This window comes from Macrobrachium rosenbergii, chromosome 49 (assembly GCF_040412425.1).
Source record: "Macrobrachium rosenbergii isolate ZJJX-2024 chromosome 49, ASM4041242v1, whole genome shotgun sequence".
Classification (NCBI taxonomy): Eukaryota; Metazoa; Arthropoda; class Malacostraca; order Decapoda; family Palaemonidae; genus Macrobrachium; species Macrobrachium rosenbergii.
Window position 1 is genome coordinate 30,847,555 of NC_089789.1, and position 24,208 is coordinate 30,871,762.

A 24,208-nucleotide genomic window follows, 5' to 3' on the forward strand; every position below is an offset into this window, starting at 1 on the left:
ACTCAATATCAATGATGAAGAGACTATTGATGATAATTATGATGGCCTATTGGATTCAGGAATAAATAATAGCAGCAAATATTTGCCTCTGGATTCTGAGTAAGTTCAGAAGTTACAGCATTGGAATGGAAAGACAGAAAAGGATGTATCACTACTGTCTAATATTCACTATAGTGACTTCCCCAGGGCCTTAGAATTGGCTGAAGAAGTTTGAAGAATGCAGCAGACAGTGAATGCGAAACAGAGTCGTCGTCCACATCATCAGAATACCATCGAAAGTTTCTTCAGGCCCCCAACACCCTTGCACCCAAACCCATCGCTATCCACTTCTTCGGTACCTTGGTCATTCAACACGAAATGCATGAAATCACATGGGCACCCTTTGCTGATGTGTTACGTTTGTGCAACCAAAAATCTGATGTGTCACTACTGCATTTCGATAACCATGACCCTCTAGGCATCTCTAAGCCTCTTTTGGCCAGTTTACCACTTAACAGAAGCAGAGGGCAAAAGATGCTGGTCTTGATGACACAGTAGAGCTGGAGGAGAAGGAGGAGGAGGAGGGGGGGAAGGAGGAAGAGGAGGAAAGCTATGTAAACTTCCTCACAAGGTTTTAAAAGTCTGGCTGTCGAAAGCAATACACCTACCATGTTGTGTGTTGCATACAAGACAGAAAAAAAAAAGAGGTTTGCCTTTTTTTTTTTTGGTGTACAAAGTATTTTTATGTTTACAGTAATGTGTTTAAGCAAAATAAGAAAAACAAAGTGATACCTGTGTTATACTGTTCTCCACTTTACATACAGTAAAAACACCATATTGTGTCTTGTGTATGAGAGAAAAAAAAAGAGGTTTGCTTATTTTTTAGTGTATTTATACAGAATATTTGTTACAAATATTGAAAAATACGGGAAATTGGTTTCTGCATTGTTTAAATGTGATGACTGTTGTTTATAAGCATATTCAATGTTTACAGTTATGCAGTACTGACAAGGTAGGGGGACTATAGGTATGAAGTTGCCATTTTACATCCACAGTGTTTTTTACCAAATCCAGTAAATTCCACTATCCTGCAGGGCCTTGGCTATGTTAATGCTGATATGAGAGATTACTGTCACATCAAACTATAGTCTCAAGAAAGTACAGTATAACTAAAAATACATCTGAAATGTATACAACAGTAGAAAAAATAACTATTAAAAGGAAAATCAGCAGGAAAGAAGAAAGGACGAACAGGAGAAACTGAATAAGCATTTTCATCAAAGAAACTGATCAGGAATTATAAAGGATACAAAGTTAAAGGACATGAGATCATGAAGTGGTAGGTATGTAAGCAACCTTGAATTTAGCACCAGGCTGTTGGGCGAGGCTTTCATTAATACAGTCATATCTTGGTTAACTGACTTAATCTGTTCCACAAAATAAACATAAAATAAATGCAAATATATTCTCACTTTACATGTAACTGGAACAGCTAATAGCCTATAGAAGGTGGTGCACAAAGCAAAGAGTGGGGGGGATGTTATTACTTGGAAAAGGAGTTCCCTTCAATAAAAAAAGCAGGCAACTGTGCTTCTGGGGTTTTCACTTTCCTGTCTCTTTATACTGCTTTCTTTATGTGATCCACTGTTTCTTCATTAAAAACCTGTCCAGTGAGTTTTGTTTTGCCCACATATTCAAATGTTCCTAAAGTGAAAGGCAGCATTGTCATTCAGCAGGTTTATATCAGTTTGTTACAATTTTATCAGGGTGATATTTTTCAAACAAAGCTTTGCAATTCTCTCCATTTTGCACACATTTATTTACTGGTTAACTAGGGACATCATCCCTCCATCCCCCTTCCTCTGAAGAAAATTCCTCAGCTGTTGCCTGTCATTGCTTCCTCTGAAGGCCCTGCAGTTCTTGGGTGATCTCTGCTATCTGCTTCTCCACTTACTCCTCTACATCATCATCAATGACCTCAAAGCCCATGGACTTGCCCAAACACACTGTCCTCCACAAGAGACTCAGCCTTGCTAGCATCTCTAGCCTTCTTAGAAGCCATGAGGACTTACATACAGTACAGTTACTTCGCAAAGATGTGAACTGAGCAAGGCCAAAGCATAGACTGAACCCTTCCTTTTGTTTCATCTGGGAATTGCACGCACATAACGTGCATAATATGATGTGTTCTCGCTAATTGTCTCCGTCTGTACTTAAAACTGAGCAAAATTCTGTTAATGAAGTGAACTGTTCCTCAGACAAAATGTCCCATAACCAAATCATTCATAAAACGAGATGTCAGTTAACCAAGGTATGACTGTACAGTATTTAATATTTTCAACTACTTCCATTACAACACGGCAAAAATATCAAACAAATAAAATTTTTTATATTTGCAATTTAGAGATTATGAACTTGGGAATGAGTCCATAATCATGAAATGCAAAGGTGAACCCTAATTAAGGCACAATCGACCATCGTTAAGACGGACTAATAGGGGGTCAGGGTGTCCGTCTTAGCCGATAGTCCTGCTTTAACTTAAAAATTTTATATATATACCTATAAATATATTGTATTTCATTACTTTTATAGAGTATGAATAATAAACCAATGTACAAACCATCTGAATTAAAGCTCATGGTAAAAGATGAAAAATAAAGAATAAAACATGATCAAAATGATACAATTCAGCCACATATTTAGATGCCTAGGCCAAGACATGAATGCATAATTGTTAAGTAAAATGAAGTGGAGTCTCTAAAATGAAAAGTAAAATAATGAAATTTAGATTACAGGCACACAATCCTTTACCCGAAATCTTCGGGGCCAGACGTGCTTTGGTTTTTGGAATTTTTTGGATTTCGGAACTGTGGGGTCAGGAGCACAATCAAACATCACTATCACAGCAAAAACATTTTTTCCCTTTTTTTTCAAGTTTTTTTCACGTTAGTTTTTTATTCATTATAGTTTATTTCTATTTGTATTAATATACTGTTCAATAAATGTGAGATAATTAAGATCATTAGTAATAAAATAGTGGGACAATAAGACCATGAGTTCACTGACACATTTGTTTTCAACAAAACCATTCCGTAAAATACAAAAATATACATGATCAAAATAATTGCAATTCAACTTGCGAATTTTAACGATAAGTAAGACTATGAAATACATTTCATCATATAGATCTTGGAGAGGTTGTTTTTATGGTTACTAATGTCGTCATCAGTTTGCGTAGTAAATCTGAGGCGGTCCAGAATAGGATTCATAAGTGATGACGCATCACCACGACAGACTGTTGTGGATTTTCATACCACTACATTAAAGCTAAAATTATTGTTGAATTCTTGTTTTCATGAAGAAATAACTATATAAAGCAAATTATTGAGTAATTTTTGCTATCTGCAGTCAAATAATTACCATCAGGGCAACGTTCAAACTTAGTGCCGTCATGACGTATGTCTATAAATAGAACAGAAACAGAAGGCTGTCATTGGCTAGCAGATCTCCATGGCAACCAGCCAGCCAATCAGGTTTTAGCTGTATTCTGTATGAGAAGAATGCTTTGCTCAGAGAAGCTCACGTTGACATAAGTGCGTGTGCTTTGAATACAATAAGTAGTTTTTAATAGTGTATGTATTTTACTGATCACATGAAGAATAGAATGAATGCCTTCTTATTATTTTGAGTGCAAAATTATTGGTTCAGAGATTCTTCAGCAACAAAATTTTTTGGCTTCAGAAGATATTTACTAACGCTGCTGCACTGACATACCTTTAGAGCAAAATTATTCTCTTTAATCTCTCGAGGATAGAATTACGCTGCATAGATGGAACTGGCAATTTTCTCTCTCTCTCTCTCATGTCATTTGCCACGTAAACACCAGTATTGTTCAGTGACTCAGCTTTTGTCTTTGTAAACTTTACCTTTGTCATGTCTTTTCTTTCCTAAAAAACAAGCAAAGCATCATACTGTAGCTACCAGTCAGGCAGCAGATAGGTAAAACTGTTAATACTCAGTGATAGGCTACGATACTTCCTACACTTCCAGACAATAGCGTTTCTTAATGACGGTACATACCGTGCGCAAGTTAAGTTGGTTACGAGTTAAAAGAATCTCAGTTTAATACAGTATAAATACAGAACAGTCTACTGTATATAAAATCAAAATATAAATGAAAAGCTTTTTATTTACCTTTGTTAAATGAAAAGGAAAATGGTACGAGACGTGCGGAGGAACAGTAACTATCTTAAATCATGGTCGAACATTGCATATTTTAAATTGGCTGACCCCCTTCAGTGACCGTCTTATCCGATACCCAGATTAACAAGGTCCAGTTTAATGAAGGTCAACTATACATTATTACAATACCATCAATACTTCAATTTCACATAAAAAATACATGGAATTAAGCCATTTTGATGGTTTTACAGGAAATATAATATTTGCACAAGAGAAAAATTAATCAGTAAAAAGTATGCAATGGTGGTGATATCAACACCAGCATGTCAATACAAGCTCATGTAATAATCTTTTAGCTTTTATTTAAAAAATAAACCTAAATGTGAACAGAGCCAAACCACTTTACTAATTAATCAAAAGATAATATTGTTAATTTGTGATATCATCTTCATTTTGAATCATCAAAAACAGGTACTGTACACTGACGGCATACTTACTACAGATACTCAAAAGAAAAAAAAATCACAATATGTTTTAGGTACAGTATAACTATTATCAATTTCACAAACATACAACAAAACAATGACTTACTTGGACAAGAAAAGTTGCAAAGTCGTTTTTGTTTCTGCTGGAAACATTGGTTGCTTGACTAGATGTGCCACCGCAATTAAACAGCCTTTCAAATCCCAGTCCAATTTGAATTTCTTATCCTGAAGTTTAGAAAAACAATGAAGTATTCATAAACAATTGAACTAAGCTGCATTTCTCACACCATGTAAATAAATCAAGCTTATAATAATTTGTAAAACACGTAATTTTTTTATTAATGTATCTTCAAAAATTTACCATGGATTCTCCATCTGATGAACTTTCAATGGTAAGACAATGTGGAATCTACAATTAAGTTTCCACAAAGCGAGTTCATTCAAAGCCTGTTACTCAGTTTCCGCAAAGCAAGTTCATTCAAAGCCTGTTATTATCTACAATAATCCTCCAAAAGAGTATTGTAGGCAGTCCTAACGTTTTCTGCAATTTTAACTTTTGTGTTACTCATCTTCTCTATTTTATATAAAAACTCAAACCACAGCTTTTCAAAAAACTTAAAACACCAATTTACATTTTATGTAAGACCTGTGGCTAAAAGAATGGTAATGGTACTGACTTCAATGACATTCCATGAGTATGCAGCCCTACAAGAAGCCAATCCCACTTCTTATTTAAAGAGCTGCAAGGTACAGTGCCAAAAATTCAGAATTATGAACTGCATGGTCCCTCTACAACCACAGTATGCCAATGGAACACTATACTGTACACTTGCTTTCAAAATTTCATATCCAAACCATGTCATTATTCATGGGCTATCAGCAACGACGACACAATGCATCCATGGTGCTTTTCTCCGCCAACAGTTCCCAATGAGATAGAGGCACACAGAGTATGCAATACTGAATGGGTGTCATTGAACATTTCACAAGGGCCTGGGCAATGGAACGTTTGATATTGCTGAGGGAGAAACAAGACAAAAATGATGGGGATATGTCAATTCTTTACAGCAGCCCTAAAATTACACAGCTGTACTGCTTTTTTGTCTTTGAGCTTTCAACATTTACTTCACTTACAAGATCATTAAAGGTTAACCAGACTATAACTTTACTAACTACCACTTTTAGCTTTCTAAAGGAGCTTTTTCATGACAAGTATTTTGTTAGTAAGAAAATATAGTTTTATGTCAAACTGAGCTAAGTCAGGCAGGTCCTCTTAACTATGCAACCCTTTTGGGGTTCTATTCATCAATTTCTACATGGGTGTTGTGCACCCTCATAAGAATAGACAAATGAAGAGGACCTGGAAATATTAAGAACTTTACAAGAATGCTCTGTTCTCCATTTCACTCACAACTGCAAGTAACCTCCCTATCCTGGACATCCATGTACAGCAGACTTAGACAAGTTATGCTACCAAAGGCTATAAAAACCCTACAGACCTGGGTCTCTGCCTTAATAGCTCCAGTGAATGTCTAGACAGGTATAAAAGGTCCATGATGGATGCCTTCGTCTGTTGTGCCCTTACAAATTGCTCAATATGAAGACACGCCAAGGATGAGATTAAAAGATCAGATCAAGTACTACTAAATAACAATTTCTCAAGCATCACGGCTAAAGAGCAAAACAAATTTTCATGAACAATTGGCACAACGAATAAATGACCAACACAAATAATGACCAGCAGTTCCAAAAAACTCTATCAGAGAAATTTTATGCAACAAAAATATCTAGAGGACAAAAAGGCAGTCAGGAAATAATGAAAATGCCTCCCCTACTACAGAAGAAGATAAGATTAATCATATAATTTTTTATGAGACCATTCAGCTACTTCTCAAGATCAACTCAGCGCAGTCAGAAATACCACCATTCATGTATGAAGATGACTACTACCAAACTCTCAGAATGTCTCTCCTGTGAACAAAATCATAATAGACATGAAAGAGAAGCACTAATAAAAAGCACAAAATTATACAACAATATAATACCGTATACTGGAAAAAAGCCAAGTATCATCACAGTACAAGAAGCTGAATTTCTCACCACTACCATAGAGGGATATCAGAAATCAGCCAGAACTCTAACCAGTGCCAAACACTGACAGGAGAGAGAGAGAGAGAGAGAGAGAGAGAGAGAGAGAGAGAGAGAGAGAGAGAGAGAGAGAGAGAGAGAGAGAGAGAGAGTAACATCGGATGTCATCATTTTACCTGTGTAGACAATCATACTGGTCACATCAGTACAGATTACCCCAGCCAACACCATTGAAAAAGCCAAGAAGATTACAAAGCCTCTAGGACAATCACAGCAGCATCAAAGCCATGACCAAACAAAATTCAGTTCACCAGCTGATCGACCATTAATAATAAAATAATGGGGTGAAAAAGAAGAAAACTTCATAATAAACATTTGACTTTTATACTGTTCTTCTTGAAGTGTCCTCCATCGCTCTTTATACAATTTTTGGTATTTTCACAAAATTTGTCGGTCTTGATCTATTTTCCAAGGTCAACATCACTATCCAAATTTAAATAATTTGTCCTTTACATATCAGAAACTAGCAATGTACCTGGTCTTCAAAATCACATGTGGTAAACTTACCTAACATCTGGTAAGTCCTAAATGAACTAAGAATCTGATGTTGTGTCAAAGTTGTTGATTTTAATGAAACCTGATAGGCAAATATTTTCTTCAAATATTTTGATCAACCTATTATTTTCACGGTTACAGGTCAAAATTTTACTTTTCTCCAGTTTTACTTGAGCTTGATGGGTTGGTGCCTTGTTGGCTGTGGTTATTATTTAAAAAAACCAACTTTTCCAGGCCATAGCCAAACTTAAAAGGCCTAAATTATAGTCTTCTTTGATCTCAAAAAAAACTTGCTAGGTAGGTACAGTCTGTTTCATGATTTAATTTTGGTACATGGTATGGCAGGCCAACGATACATTTGGCAATTACTTTGTCATTTCACGAATGTGCTTTTTGCAATGTGTTTACATGCTTAACAAATGTTTCACAGGCAGTACTGCCAACAAATACTCATTAATTACATTATCCACAGCACTGTGCAATTGCCATGTCACCACTGTTTGCCATGATGAATACTGAGATTCATAAAGCCAACTGCACCCTGAGGTGCGTGATTATTTGTCATGAATACATTATTCCTTACCTTGATCCTCAGGAGGATCTATCCAAGGGTTATTTTCCCAAAATAATTTTAGTCTTGGCCATTTTTCACATTTACAGGTAAATTTAACAGCCACAAATTTTTTCTTTCCCTGATCTTGATGAAACAAAACACTTTTTCATATATACGAATAAATATTTGCATACTTACATTATCTAATGTCAGTGGTAGCTATTTGTCAGAACAGATACAACTGACATCTTGTTGATTTTGTTACTCTACACTAAAATCTAATCCAAAATGACTAACAGACTGATATACATAAAATAAATCATTCCTTAAAAAATGCATATTCCAAATATTTGAATACAATTTAGTAAAATGAAATAACATGTATGTGGTAAACTTACCTCACATTTTATAAGTCCTAAATACACTAAGAAGTTATTTACTGCAACTGACATCAGGTCTCCTTTCTGAGCAGCAAGGAAAGCAGCACTGGCTAATTTCTCTGTGACAGCAAAAACAGCTTCCTCAACCTGCATTAACATAAGCAAAATTAGAAAAAGACACAACCCAAAAGCACAATTAGAAAAAGACACAACCCAAAAAGTTCACTATCTAATTAAAACAAAAGGCTCAGAGTAACTATATGATTGGTAGAATGAAAAAAAAAATAAATAAAAATCACTACACCTGTACTCCAAGAGTGAGCCATTTTGAAATGCAATCCTACACCACGAAATTAATGCCTGTAAACAATACTTTTTCTAAATCGCTGTTCCTGTACAGGTTAGACACTTGAAGATTTTTCTTTTTCTATCTTGAGTATTCATCTACTCCCTTTCCTTATCTGTAACTTTTCCCATGATCTGCTGGTCCTTCCCACTGTAGTTGAAATCCTGCTATTTTATATCTGCAAAGTCTCTGAATGACTGTCCCTTCTTCTTTTCATTACATACTCAAGTCATATCGGTCTATTTTTCTTGCCTCTAAAATTCACATTTAACTTATATTTCCTAATGTGTGGTTTTTAATGAAGAAACAGTGAATCACATAAGGAAAGCAGTACAAAGAGACCGAAAAGAGAAAACCCCAGAAGAACAGTTGCCTGCTGTTTTTTATGGACAGGAACTCCCTTTCCAAAAAATAACATCACCCTTCTTTGCCTTGTGCACCACCTTCCACATAAGCCATTGGCTCTCCCAGTTACATGTAAAGTGAGAGCAAATATAATTTATTTTAAGTTTATTTTGTGCGTACATCTTCTGCATGCAAAGCTTGGTAAATTTGTTTTTAAAGGCTTTTATTTGTTGTATTTTTGTAGGTTTGGAAGGGATTAATCCAGTTCCCATTATTTCTTATGGAAAAAAAAGTTTTGTTTAAGGACAGCCTTTTGGAACAAATTAAGTCAGTTAACCAAGGTATGACTGTATTAATGAAAGCCTCACCCAACAGCCTGGTGCTATATTCACGTTTTCTTATATTCCTGACACTTCACCTCCCTTGCTAAATATTGTGGTCTCATGTCCCTTGACTTTGCATCCCTTTACAATTCCTAGTCAGTTTCTTTGATAAAAATACTTATTCAGTTCTTCTCTAGTCTTTCCATTCTTCTTTCCTACTGATCTTCCTTTTAATAGTTATTTTTTCTACTGTCATATACATTTCTGATGTATTTTTTTGTTATACTATACTCATCTATTAAACACAATGATCACTTTGGCATAAAACCAAATTATTAATTATCAATTTGAACAATTTTCCACTCCATTTCTTCCGGAGTAAGCTCAAGTAACCTGATACCTCTTATATTTTACACATAGTCAGAGCATGCTCAACCAGCCTGATAGCTGTGTAATTTACACTCTGAAGTACATCCCATTTTCTTTTCTATACTACTGTACTACTACTACTATTACTGTAAGCCTTTTTTCCTATCTTGTCCATTGTCAAATTTTAACATAAGGAGCAACTAACATTTCCTTACTATAAAAGCAGCTTTAAAGAATCAACTTCAGCCTAAATTGGATAAAACCTTATTTTCTACAGAAAATCCTTCTATATGTGAACTATTCTGCACTCAGTAATGCACACTAATCTTGAAGTCCTACTATATAGTTTCTTCTTTGAATAAAAATTACTAAGGGTATCAAAACAGGCTTGTTTCCCAATGGCATAAATTAAAATGCCTGATCAAATTCTTATTTTACATAACATTAATAAAAGAATTACAACAAATAGATGACTTACTTTTGGATTGTTAAGTGCTGCAAAAGATGAAGTCTTCATGAAAATACTCAAACTCGAAGTTATGAAAGCTTCATCTGAATCGCCTGCCAATCGGCGAGCTTCTTCCACTAGAAGTGATGGGCCAGCATTTCCTAACCCCAAAAGTCGACTTGCAGTTGGCTGCTCACAGTACTCAGATGCTGTACACTAAATACAGTAGCAAGAAATACAGGGAAAGATATCAAAACACCATCCTGCTTGTAAACAGACTACTTAACAACATAAAGAAAACTACTATAAAATCTAATCATATCATTGGTTTGATTTAATTTATCTACAGATGGGGTAGGAATCACAATTAGAATATAAAATTTAGACCAAAGGCCAAGCGCTGGGATCTATGCGGTCATTCAGTGCCAAAAGGACAACTGAGAGTAAAAAGGTTTTAAAGGTGTAACAGGAGGAAAACCTTGCAGTTGCACCATGAAACCAGAGTTAGGAGAGGGTGGAAAGTAAGATGAAAGAAAGAGAATATGAACAAAGATACAGTACACGGAATGAAAGGGGTTGCAGCTAGGGGCCAAAGGGGCATTACAAAGAACCTTAAGTAATGCCTACTGTGCACCACATAAGGTACACTGACAGCTCTACCCCTCTACAAGAGAACTTGAAATGTGAGTAATCAACACTGATTGATCACTAAATGAAGGAAACAGGGTAAATGGCAGAAAACATAGATTCCAGAACATTCCCAGAATAATGTTATACAAATTCCATTATTGCCCTTGAGGAATGGGCAAGGGAAACAGAACACTGCAAGAGTCTGTTCAGACTGGAAACTAGAAGCAATTTAGGGAGTAAGAACTACTCCAAACCAAAACTGACCCTAACCACTGAGCTAGCCTGCCAGCCCATTCCTTACTAGCAAACAGCCCAAGTGTGGCGAGCCATCAACTCATGCATCTTCACATCCCACAAAGCAAAGTGAGAGCAGAGTGTTCCTCTTTGCTTGGCCTGGTTCCACTAATGCTGTGCTGTAACAACAGCATTATCTAGAAACGTGTTAACTATTCCATGAAACCTGCGGAAGCAATGCTTCCCACATTCTCAGAACGTTGACTTGCATATGAGGTGAGTTTTATGGTCAGAGAACCCCCTTAACAAAGCAGAGATGTTCTCAACCTTCTTCAATGCAACTGTAACAATGCATTTTGGGAGGAGGGGCATTTTGGGAGGAGGGATAGGGGCATTTTGGGAGGAGGGAGAGTTCACAGCACTTTCCCTGAGGGGTTCCTGTTGTCCCAATACCACATTAGCATCTCTGTGACTTGCACCACAAGAGAGTGGCAGACAAGAGTGGGCAGTGGTGCCTCAGAACCAACAAAGAGAGAGAGAGAGAGAGAGAGAGAGAGAGAGAGAGAGAGAGAGAGAGAGAGAGAGAGAGAGAGAGAGAGAGAGAGAAGAATACTGCCCTAGCATCCCTGAGTCTGCTATGCTCTATGGACATACCCAGGTACTTGTCTGCTAACTGGGCATGAGATCCAACCCTTTATCCTTTTGCCCTGCTTGTTAAAAGGAAGAGGGGTCCTTCCCAAGAAGAAGCCCGGGAGAAGACCCATTTACACTTAGTTCTTGGTTCTGGGTTATATTAGTCATTTCTGTTGTGGTAGGGGCAATGACCAATGCCACTCTGTCACCCTACATGGATAAAAGGAAGTTGTCTGCTTGACTGCTGGAAGACAGGAACTCTGGTGTGTAGGTCATTATGTTAACCTGACCAAAGTACCACAAACAGAATGCAACCACAGCCAGGACAGCTGTCTTTTCTCCTAAGTGGCCCTAACACACACATCAAAAGCCATGAGTTCTCTTCATGAGTGAAAGTACAAGAGCAGTGAAGCTGATGCTGCTCTCTAAAAAAATTATTACAAGAAATAAACACTTGAAATCATGGTTTCACCAACCAGTATATTTTCTTGCAATACCTGTACTGAACTTTGGTCACACTAAACCTTAAAATAACTGAACTTACTAAAGCAACCTGTTAGCATGTGTTAACATGTACGTCATTGATGCACAGATGTTCTGAGTGAACGCAAAAATTAACCTGGTTATACATCAACAAAGAGGGTACGACAGCTACCCAATCTTCATGGAAGGCATTGGTTAATAAAGCTGCTTGTAAATGTTAGGAGGTGTTATGTAACGAAATTCTGGTCTGAGATTAACAGGACTACATTCGAACAGAACCTCCCAAACCTAAAAATATTGAAAAATGGAGTCTGTTGCATGCCACCAACAACCCAACATCTATTCAGTCTGATGACTGCATGAAAATTATAGGGATGAGGTGGTATTAATTCAACTGCACCTGCCTTGAAGTCAAGAAAGAGTTAATGCATAAGAGCGAAGCAGTTCGAGATCGCTAACTCTCCCTCCACTTGTGAAATATAATTCAAGGGTCCATAAACTTCCTTAGCTTCTATTGTCAATTGCTGCATACCAGTTGAAAAGTAGCGTGACTGTGTACTGGTGCATAAGCATATTGCTACCTTACCTGAGCTGAAGTATGTGAGATACGACATGTCTTGAACCTGTACACAATTGGAGCACACCCAATCTTAAGACCGAACATGTACCTAGCAAACAGGTGGGGATGTTTCACCCAAGCATACTTCAGGGAAGCATAGAAAGGAGGATTACCTGCACAATGGTCCACAAACCAAGTATGGACAGAACTGCATCACCCCTCACCCCAAACACCTGAGATACATGCAGTCTGAGCGCTTGCCCAGGTGCATAACTGAACAATCATTGATGCACAGGTTCTACACAGTGTCTCCAAAGCAAAGCAAGCAGAAGAGCTCCGAGAGATCTTTCCTGAAGAGTGCTCCTATGAGCACATAAGTACCTAGCAGGAAGGTAGCACTGGTTCCTGCTCTATAGCCCCAAGAAGGTAATGAGAGAGGGAGCCCATCATGTTGTCTAAGTGCAGCTGGTGTGAACACCTTGCACTGTGCCGAACAAAAGGGTTGTGTGTACCTAGGCCTCAGCCCTGTGCATCTCCTCTGGGACACAAGGGGAGGGGGTGTCCAAAACACCCATAAGTTAAGTATACCTTAGTTTTACCAGACCACTGAGCTGATTAACAGCTCTCCTAGGGCTGGCCCGAAGGATTAGACTTATTTTACGTGGCTAAGAAACGACTGGTTACTTAGCAACGGGACCTACAGCTTACTGTGGAATCCGAACCACGTTATAGCGAGAAATGAATTTCTGTCACCAGAAATAAATTCCTCTAACTCTTCATCAGCCGGCCGCGGGAATTGAACTCCGGCCCATCGAGTGACAGTCTGAAGCTCAACCGGCTCGGCCAACAAAGGGCTCCAAACAACCATAAGTGATCAGTCCAGAGACCAAGTGCTTGTCATGCAAGCAAGACAAGCAGACTCCTCTATTGTAACCCCTAAAGATTACACAAGAATGAGCCTTGTTTCAGCAGCTAGGTATGAGGAACCAATACCCACCCTGCCTGAAGCTAAAACAACAACCTCCAGATGACTGAGAGACTATGCCTTCCTTTTCAAAGGAAGAGTGCTCATGAGAAACTAGATGGACATCTTATGAGAGGCCTTAGATTCCCCTTCTATCCCTCCTCCCTTAAGGGAGAAGAGAAGAGCAAGTGGAGGGGGGAAGAGCTCAACAATGGGAGGGAGGTAATGGAAGGACAGAGCTTCCCCTCCAGAGTTGGGATTAGTTTCCACCCTGAAGAGGTTGTGGTCATCTTACAACTCCCAGTGGATACAGCCAAAAAGACGACATTTTAAGTGTTGCATCAACAGCACATGAAGCAGGCGACATCATTAGGGGTTGGAGCAGCTCTGGCCTTAAAGATGATGCATAATAGAATGAGAATGATCCCAACATCCCCTAACACCCTTCACCCTCTCCTCAGAAAGGGGTGAAAAATGGTAAGGAGTCAGAAGGGCTTGGGTGGATAAGGGAAAGAAATAAACTAACACTTGACTTATACCTTTTCTGCATATTGCCTCCTACCAGCAGCACTCTCCCCTAGAACTTTAACACTACTGAAAATGCAAGGAAGATTAATAAAAAAAAATAGTGGGGAATTATGAATATTAAAAAACAGAGGGGAAGAAAGAATTAATCCTTCAAATCTCTACACTACAGAAAAATAAAGTGAAAATCTCAGAAAACAAGTTCAACTTAGCAGTCCTCCCATGGCAGTAGCCGAATATATAGTGGCTAGTGTCAGTCAATGATAAAAGAGGTATTCCCCACTCATCCCGTTAACCACCAGTTAACTACCTTGTTAATAATTCAATGACCGATTCCAGCTGGCACTGAAGATTACTTCTATAAAAAAGATGAGTTTGTATTTCCAAAAAATTCAACCATGATTATCAGTGTCATCTCTGGGCTACCCATGTAGCCTAATCTGCTGAGGTGCCAAAATATAAACAAAAATGCTGTAATCATATCTTCCCAAGATACAAATACACAAATCCACCCATGCAACTCAAGTTATTCATACGAATAAGCAATGTGGATGACCTACTTTGTAATTGTAAAATTGTGTTAACTGGTAACACCATATAAAACAATTAATTGCCATAAGCACAAAATAACAACTTAGGGTGGCTCCTCTCTGTATAACCTTAGTTAATAAGTGATTAATGGCAAAGCACAGCAAAATTTTACATTTATACAATAATATATGTTGGATGAACACTTCTACATGTAAGGCTGAATTTCTACAATGTACCGCTACAACATACCTTCACAGGCTGCACCTGATCTTGATTTCTCAACAAAGGACTCACTCCAGACTCCTCTACTTCCTGCACATCATCATCCTGGTCCTCCTCATCCTCCTCATCTTCGTCTTCATCATCATCATCATCTTCTTCTTCACTGTCAGGCTCTTCATTGTTTTCAAGACTGTCTAAAGCTTCTAGACGGCCAATGTCCTTTAAGGCCTTTATCAAACTTTCTTGACCTTTTTCTCCTGAATCAACAGAAGACAATGTTTTTCTTTACAAAATCTTTTCCTATTATTTATGCTTAACAGATCTTCATTAAACTGGCTAACTTTTCATTATCACATTCTAATCTTTATTTTCTGACCACGTTATACATGTTTTTTCTAACAATTCATTTTATTTTATTTTGTAAAATTATAATTACAGCTCACACAATATCATAACAGATAAGAACTAAAATCAGTAACAATTTCTGGGTATATTTGTTGTAAAATATTTACGAGATTTACTGAGATGGGGAAATGCAGTAACTTTTTGTGAGGTATACATGTTTTTTCTAATATTTCTTTGCATTTTTCTTTGCAAAATTACAATTATAGCTGATATACTATCATACAAGATAAGAACTGAAACTATCAGCAATCCCGGGTATATTTATTAGCAAACCTAATAAAAAGACATCCTGGAGAGGCAGTGCATTCTCTTCTGAAATCTCAAGGCATACTAATTGATGTCTCTCCAGAGCTGAGCTAAATACTTGCTGTAAGTCATTTATTGCCCATTAAAGTGCTATGAACATTTTTCCCGCTAAATTCATCCATACCAAATAGCGCATATTAATACTCATATGAGGGTTCCCGTCCATTAAGGATTAATAAGTAAACAGATGCCTGAATGTCAAACTCACTTCCAATCGGATTCTCTATCAACGAAACAACAATAAACAATCTCTGTTATGCCAACGATATGGTTCTGATTTCCCCAAAAGTGCAGTCTCCAGCAACTAATCGACACCTCACGCAGATATGCAGAGGATTTTGATATCCTATACAACAAAACCAAGACCCAGTGCATGTCGCTGCTCCCGAGATCGCTAAAGTATATTGCAGAACCACAAATTTTCCTCAGAAATCGTCGTCTGGAATTTGTACATGAATTTCCAGGGCCACTTTATCACAGACAACCTAGAAGATATGGCAGACATAGAACAGAGGCGTCATAAACTATGTGCAAGGAGGTTTGCCTTTTGCTACAGAGATACGAAATGGTGCTCTTCTGCTCGTACTGTATATACGGGTGTTCCCTTTGGACAAACTACAGCCGAGAGGCCATGAGACGTCTCACCATTGTATACAACATTCTGAGATGCCTCACCAACTCGCCCTGTTACCACTGCCACGCAGATGTTCATAGAAAACCACCTGGATAATTTAAAAATCATTATTAGGCGAGCAATGTCTGGTCTGATCACCCGACTGGGAAACAGCAGCAGCAATTTGCTTATACAATGAATCCTAAGCAATGGGGCAAGAAGATCTAAAATGTGAGAAAGATGGGATAATGAGGCATCCGTTCCATAAATGGCTTTATCTTCCTTCACACAGGGTGGCCTGAGTTGCTGTGTATACTTATTCTCTATTTTCGAAATTTATTAAAGTGTCATCTGCAGACTCTGGTATTATTATTATTATTATTATTATTATTATTATTATTGTTGTTGTTGTTGTTTTATTATTTTTTATTATTATCATTGTAATATTATTACTGAGATTTGCTTTTTTCACTTTTTGTATTTAGTCTTCTGGACCTGACTTCTGTTACCACCTAAGGTCCCTAGCTAGAAATTAATTGTATGCAATCTGTTTTTAATTTTTATAATTTTTAACATTTTTACTATTATTCTCAATATTAGTATTGCCATTAACATTATTATAATTACTATTTTTACTACTACTTCAGCGACTGTATGGATATTGCCAATCATCATTTTTATCATTTTACCTTGTGTATCTAGATTGTGTACATTGTATTGTCTCTACTCTGTATATGCCATTTATATGGCCCTGAGCTGAAATAAAATATATTATTATATTATATATTATTATTTTATCCATTGAAATAGCTTTCCCAACAGCCTTCTCAGTGTTAAATACAGCTGAAAACTTACCAAATTGGTTGCAGTCAAGCATAAGTGTTTCAAGATGTCCTTTGTTCGATATAGCTTTGACAATTTCTAGACCTCCTTCAATCATGATTTCATTACTATCCAAGTGCAGTTCCTGCAACAATTAAAGTCTGAGTGAGTTAAATTAATTGAAAAATCAAATGGATGACTGCCACTGCAGTTAACTACATTTCAGATACAACTCATTAGCTATGTTTTGAGGGAAAAATTTCTTAATAAAACAAATATTGTATTGATGATTAATAGGAAAAATTAATGTAAATTATAGCATATCCTTGTAATACAGAAAAATCATAACAAATCTGGTTACTGTATTATATAGTAAAAAGAGAAAATTTAAGCAATCTATACATTCTACCAAGACATATCTGAGGAATGCCATTCATGTTTAGTCATTCACAAGATGAAATAAATTTTGTCATTCTTTCATAGATCCTGCTTCATAAGTGGTCATTCACAAGATAAAAGAAATTCTGCCATTCTTTCAGAGACCCTTCCTACATTGGATCATCTCTTTATTTACTGGATCATAAACATCAAGGATTATAAGTTGTAACTTATATATCAGTCCAGTCATTATGTTTCAGAACATTGTTTCATTAGCTCCTTTAGCCTGCCTCTAACACAATTTTCAACGGTGATGAATTTTGGTAGTCAGCATTTCTGCTGTACTGTTTGACATTATTTGTACTGACACTGTAAAATATTTCTAGTATGCTTAAGACTCCCTGGAGTTACACAGTCAGAGGTGCCTTAAAAAAACTAGTTCATCCCAGGAGACCCTTCACCCTGTGGAGTGAGCAGTTAATTCCCCTCCCCTCCCTCACTTTAATTCTCTTGCCCCTATCCTTGAGAAATAAGGTACCCATTATTGCTGGTTTCTATGAAGCACAATTTTCTTTCATAGGAAACAGCATAAACTATGAGCTGATGGCAAACTCCTATATTCTGTGCTGATAAAAAAAAACCTGTTCTTAATTACGAAAAGCCTAAGCTATTGCTTAAAACCCCAGGCGTAAAAAAAAAAAAAAAAAAACTAGTATGTCAATCATTTTATCCAATCTATTTTTGAAATGACAGGTAGTGGCACTACTCCCAGCTGAACTTGACAATCTTTTCCAAAATGAGCTATCTTACATATCAGAAAACCCCTATGTGGCTGAGATCAGACATCTCAGTTCCAGTTTCCATCGACTGGATCTATTCTGGTTACTGCTCATGATAAATAGTTACCTCTGGGTATCCTGAATGTTTCTAATGTCTAAGCTACTGACACTTTCTTGGGGAGGACGAATTTCAGAATAAGTAATAAGGGAGACAAAGAAAGGTTTTTTCAGGCTAGTCAGACAGACATTCAAATAAATGAGTAAGTTTGTTCATGAAATTAAGCAAATTCAAGAATCTATGATACATTTTGTCACTGTAGGACAAAATGATTTTATACTGTATCATATAAATAACCATGAGGGCTGTCAAGTATCTTTAATGGGCTTAAAACTATGTTATCAGAGGTGAATGCTAACACAAAGATAACAAAAGACAAGGTGGTAAGCTAAGCCTACACTAGTCACCTAGTTAGCCAAAGGTTGTATCTGTAATTCAAAAAATGAATACTCTGTTAGGGGCATCCACCCTAACATGCTGAAAATACAGTTTTTATGATTTCTTCTCCATTATATAATATTTAAATACCTGTAAATAGGAACCCTTAAAAAAACACACACACACAAAGTAGGGAAAAGTAGGTATTTTAAGTTCTTCCAGAATATGCTCCCAAAATTGCGATGCACTCTATGTGCCAACACACCTTACATGCACACAAAAATGGTAAATTACTGACCTGCATATACAGTATATACCCCTATGGTATCTGTCAGACACTTAAAAGATATACCCCCATAAACTTTCAACAAAAATTCAATACAACTGCCAGGTTGCCTAAGCATATCAGTTGATGGGGTTTTTGGTTCCTTACCATGATATCAAATGCCATGAGTTCTGGTCAATAACCTCCCAACATATCCCAGAAAACTGACTTTGTAGCAGAAAAATGATAAAAACTAGCCAAACACAGAAAGAGACAGGCCATGCCCCCCAGGCTCCCTAATAATGATAATATAAGTAACATAAACAATGACAATAATAATAATAATAATAGACTATTATCAACACTTACAGTGTACTGAATTTACCAAGCATTATGAACAGAATGAATATGATTTAAAGCACAGCGCAGCATATTATTAAAGTGGCCAATGAATCCCATTTCTAGATTCCCCTACAGCTCTTCCCAAGGATTTGTCTTCATTACGAAGTGAAAACCGGAGAAGCTTAGTTAAAGACAAAGGACACAGATGGATACATACAATGAAGAACATTACAGCTGATAAACAACCAAACCATACCACTGTATATCCAAGTGGCATATGATATTTGCGACATTATTGATAAACATGTGTTTACATCAAGATTAAAATGAAAAAGGAGCTTTAAGCATACAATCTTTTACAAGACTTGCTAATAACTCAGGCAACCCTTCTAGGATTTTCATAACAGATATGCAGTACAGTTTATGAATACTGTAAAAATCCTTGAACAAAAAAATTCAAATTCTTTATGAAAACCAAATATTCTCTTCACCAACATCACCTCTAATATCATGCAATGCAAAGGGATACTAAATTATGTCACTTATGTCTTTCCTGTGCTTCCACTTCCACGAATCTCCATTCATCACCAGGCCTACTCATTTCATAGCATCTATAACAGAGAAGATCTAATATTTTACATTCACATAAGGGTCCTTACAAGAACTCTTACTTACCCTGAGTTTGGTGTGACCTGAACAAATAGCCTTTGCTACGTACGTAGCACCAGCGGTTTTTAAGAGGCAATCTCCAAAATTAATAATTTCCAAATTCTGCATTGATGGCAAATGATCAGCCATTGCCTTTGCTCCTTTTGGAGTGAAAGTACTGAAAAGATTATAAAAATGTCAATAAAATATAACAGATGTGTTTACTCTTCTACTTTATATAGTATAAAAATCAATGTTTCCCATGCTTAAACTGCCTAGCAACAATAAGATAATCCAATCATCATCAACATTCCTATGTACAACTTTCCACTACTGGGTTAAACTTGAAATGAGTTCTCCCCAAATGATACACTCTTGAGCAATTTACACCTGAATTTACATCTGGTCTTAGTCTTCATTTATGCCTTTTCCCCATAATTTTCTTTCTAGTCTTAATTCTGCTATTACCATATCTATGTGAGTCCAATTTTCAGCTAACAAATATCAAGTATTGATGACAATTCAAAAAATTTTATCAGAATCTTCTGAGTTTTCAGGTTATCCAGTCAATAAACTTTTTAGTACCAGAAATCTATAAAATTTCTCATATATCTGTCACAAACAAACCCACAGGCACAGCCATATAACAATCATGAATGTTAATGCACAGATCTGGTTTGAACTATTCTGATAGACCAGGGGACCCAAGGTCCACTTGGTGGGAAGGACCTACTTTTTGACAGTTCAGTTCATCTGTCAGAATCTTTAGTCAGCCCTGAATAAATCGAGTGACTAGATTCACTCGATTTAATCTGTCCACAGCAGAAGGTCTCTTGCTGTCTGGCAGAGAGAAAATGAGTGAGTGCCGCCTCGCTTTTGTATGTATGTTAGGCCTGTGGTATTGTTTGAATGGACTACCACAGTCTTCTTGTAAACTAGGGTCAAAATGCACTGACGCTATAAGTGAACTGCTTTCGGCTCTCTGATAGTGATGTGAAGGTTCTGTTCTTCCGGCGACCACGTCCCAGAACTTCCTGGTTCCCCAAGAGGACTCCCCAACCTAAAACCCAAGAGTCTGAATAGAAGTCTACTGTAGTCTGGGCTCAGAGGATGAAGGGCTTTCCATCCGAAAGTCTACGCTCGGATCGCCACCATGCCGGTCCGACTTGATCTCTGAGTTTATGGGACACGCGTAGGTGTCTGGCTGTGATTCTCTGTCCCAGTTTGCCTTGAGGAAGAACTGCAAAACTCTCATGAGAAGTTTGCCTAACTTGACGAATGTCTTGATGGACGGCAGAGTCCCCAGTAGGCTCATCCACTGATGGGCCGAGCAAGATGAAGGGGCTAGAAATTTGTAGACAGTCTGAAGGCAGTAGGCAATTCCCTTGGCAGATGGAAAAGCCCGAAAAGTCTGAGAGTTAAGACCCATCCCCATCATAGAGGAACTCTTGCGACAGGCCAACTGGGACTTCTGAAGATAGATGATAACTCCCAGTTCCTGAGAGAGATATTCAAGTCCTTCATGCACTTTTCCCTCGAAGGGGATAGAAAAGGCAAGATGTCCAGATACAGACTGACGTTTATGACGATTGAATGAAGTCATTTTGCTAGAGGAGTGGGGACTTGAGTCAACACTTGAGGTGCCGAAGAGAGGACGAAGCATCTGCCCGAAACTGGAAGATTTAGCTAGTGCCGGGCTCTCGGGCGGTGCCAGGTGCTCTGAGAGGAGAGAAGCATTTAGACGCTGACATGGGGTGCCTGAGAGTGTCCTAGAAGATGAACCTTAGATACTTCCTGGAGTCCAGATGGATGAGGAAGTGGAAGCATGTGTCCAAGGTTATTGTCCAATTGTCCTGAAGAATGGATAAAAGGACTGACTGGTTCATTTCCATCTGAACTTTATCTGATGGACGAAGACATTTAGGGTACTTACGTTGAGGACTGGTCTCCAAACCCCGATGATTTTTAGACCACAAACAGACAGTAGTAGAAGCCCTCCGAGTTGATGTCCTCGACTTCTATGACTTTCTTTCCAAGGAGAGAGCCTCTTGAGTAGGCCGTCAAAATGAAGGGAGACGGGACTAAAGGGGGCTCTCCATGAGCGGGATGGAGAAGCCCTCCCTTAGAACCTTGACAATCCACTGTTCTGTCCCTCTGATACTCCACTTCTCCCAAAAGCTTCAAACAACTCAAAGAGGTCTTTGACAATAAGGTCAAGTTCTGCCGACGGAAAACATAATTTTCGCTGATGAAAATGCCGAGCATCGGGAAGGAGCTTCCCCAGTGGCATAGGAAAGAAACCTCCTACGGAGTAAATGCGAGGGAGGAAAGACAAAGGAAGCCTTACTTGCTCCCTCTTAGCAGAAAACCAAACTTAAATCTCCTTGAGTGCCTTCCTAAAAGACAAGGAAAGCACCATTGTGGGGAGCATAGGTCTGTCATCTGGATGGCTCCTTGCAGGAAGGATGAGGTAGGTGAGATCGGGGCTAGCTGGAGCCAAAAAAGGGTAGGAAAGCTTGCCCGCAAATGTTGAAGGAGAGCTGCATAGGCTAGGAGACCAGCAGTCGGAAACAGGTGCTTGGCGCTCCAAGCAGGATACTGATACTGAAGACTTGGCGCTGGGCGCTTGAGAGCTGGCATCGGGTGCCAGGCGCTTGTCAACTGGCGCCGGGCACATGTGAGGCAATGGGCGCTTGAACAAAGACAAAGGGCACCTAAAGCATTGGGTGCTTGGGAGCCAAATACTGGCATCCAAACACTGGACTGTCTCGTGCACTGCAGGAAGGTTGAGGACTGCTCCCGGCTCCTTAAACTGCTAACTGGGGATCGGAGAAGAGAGGCCAGCATCGCCTGCGTGCCTCTTCAATGGATGAGATGAATCTCTGGGGTATTGAGAGTCGGACGACAACTGACACACACCTACAGAGATGCCTTTCCAATGGCTGTCTGTCGAAGACTGGGAACGATCAACAGGCTTGACTGAGGGGGCAACTACCTATGGGCGACCCCCACCGGCCTCCCTTGGACCTCCAGTATGACTTCTCCCAGGTTTAGGGGAGTATGACAGGGACCTTCGTCTAGGAGAACCGGCAGGACGAGCAGCCACCTCCTTCACTTGGATAATATTTTTTCCTGTCAAGAAACCTTTCCAGTGGCTGTCCTTGGCCCTGGGAATCACTAGGGTTCACTGAGGGGGGCAACTACCTGTGGGCCAACCCCCTCAGCCTCCAATGAACTTTCGGTATGTCTTCTCCCAGGTTTAGTGGGGTATGACAGGGACCTTGGTCTAAGAGAACCGACGGGACAAGTAGCCACCTCCTCCACTTCACTGTATTCACTACTAAGTTAAATTTCTTGTTAAACCTACACTCGAGACTGGCAATAGCAAGGGTCAGAAGCAAGGGAGCCAGGCAGGGGAATAGGCAGATTAAAAGTAAGAGGGCTAGTAGCAGGAGAAAAAGTGGGAAGGGCGGGGGGAAGAAGGAATACCAGGGTTATCCTCTAACCTGGGCTTAGGTATATATTTAGACTAAGCAAAGTACTTTTCTCATCGCTTGAAGCCGCATTCTTCTTCCTAACACCAATTTGTCTAAGTGCGATTTAAGTTTTCTGCTAAGTCGTTTCCAGTACTCCCATTGGTGGGCGGGGCTTGTCACCTACACTAAACTATCAAAGTGCTACCGCAATTTTTAAATGAAGGCTAACGTGCAAATTAGAAACTTTATAGCTTTGTAATTATTGGTAAGTTACTTATATGAAAAAACAAATTTTAAAATCTACCAATCACATGAAATATAAAAGGATAGCCAAAATACATACAAACTACTGTGTGCTTAAAGCATGACTGTAGAAAAAGTACATTACCAATCTTTCTTTCATGACCAGTTACAAAGTACGAGAATGCGTTCATTCAACATGACATGCCTAAGGGATCAATTCTATAAATAACTATCTCCTTTAACTCATTTTTTATATCTAGTGTTAAAATCTATACTTCTGTGTAAGTTAAGGCCCCGTAATACTATATGATTAAAAGCATTCCATTATCTTAACATTTATTCACTCTACCAATAAAGTGACGAAAAATCACAGAAGTTAAAACATACAGCTTAAACAGTACTTACTTGTCATTAAGATTAATGATACGTAAATTAGGGTTTTGGCTAAGAGCTGCTGCCAAGGCCGCAATACCTTCATGAAATATGCCATTCTGGGGCATAGCCAATTCCTCCAAGGAGCCAACTGCTTTAAAGAATTCTGCATAAACTTTGGCTCCTTCCTTTTCTAAACGATTACGCCCAGCGATGAAAACCTGTACAGCAGTTGCATTAATTACAATTTAATAACTCTCAGTCAATTCAGAGCAATTATGCGATACCA

At 38.3% G+C, this 24,208-nt stretch overlaps 1 protein-coding gene across 1 annotated transcript in view; it reads right to left on the reverse strand.

Annotated features, from left to right (window-relative positions):
• RanGAP (Ran GTPase activating protein) overlaps positions 1-24,208 on the reverse strand; it is a 36,826-nt gene that overhangs the window by 2,999 nt on the left and 9,619 nt on the right. Inside the window, exons 5-11 of the mRNA XM_067093082.1 lie at positions 23,953-24,140; positions 19,856-20,006; positions 17,014-17,125; positions 14,862-15,091; positions 10,084-10,269; positions 8,241-8,369; positions 4,753-4,871 (exon numbers count right to left, since the gene is read on the reverse strand). Of these exons, the coding sequence (XP_066949183.1) occupies positions 4,753-4,871; positions 8,241-8,369; positions 10,084-10,269; positions 14,862-15,091; positions 17,014-17,125; positions 19,856-20,006; positions 23,953-24,140 (1,115 nt within the window). The remainder of the gene's footprint in view (positions 1-4,752; positions 4,872-8,240; positions 8,370-10,083; positions 10,270-14,861; positions 15,092-17,013; positions 17,126-19,855; positions 20,007-23,952; positions 24,141-24,208) is intronic.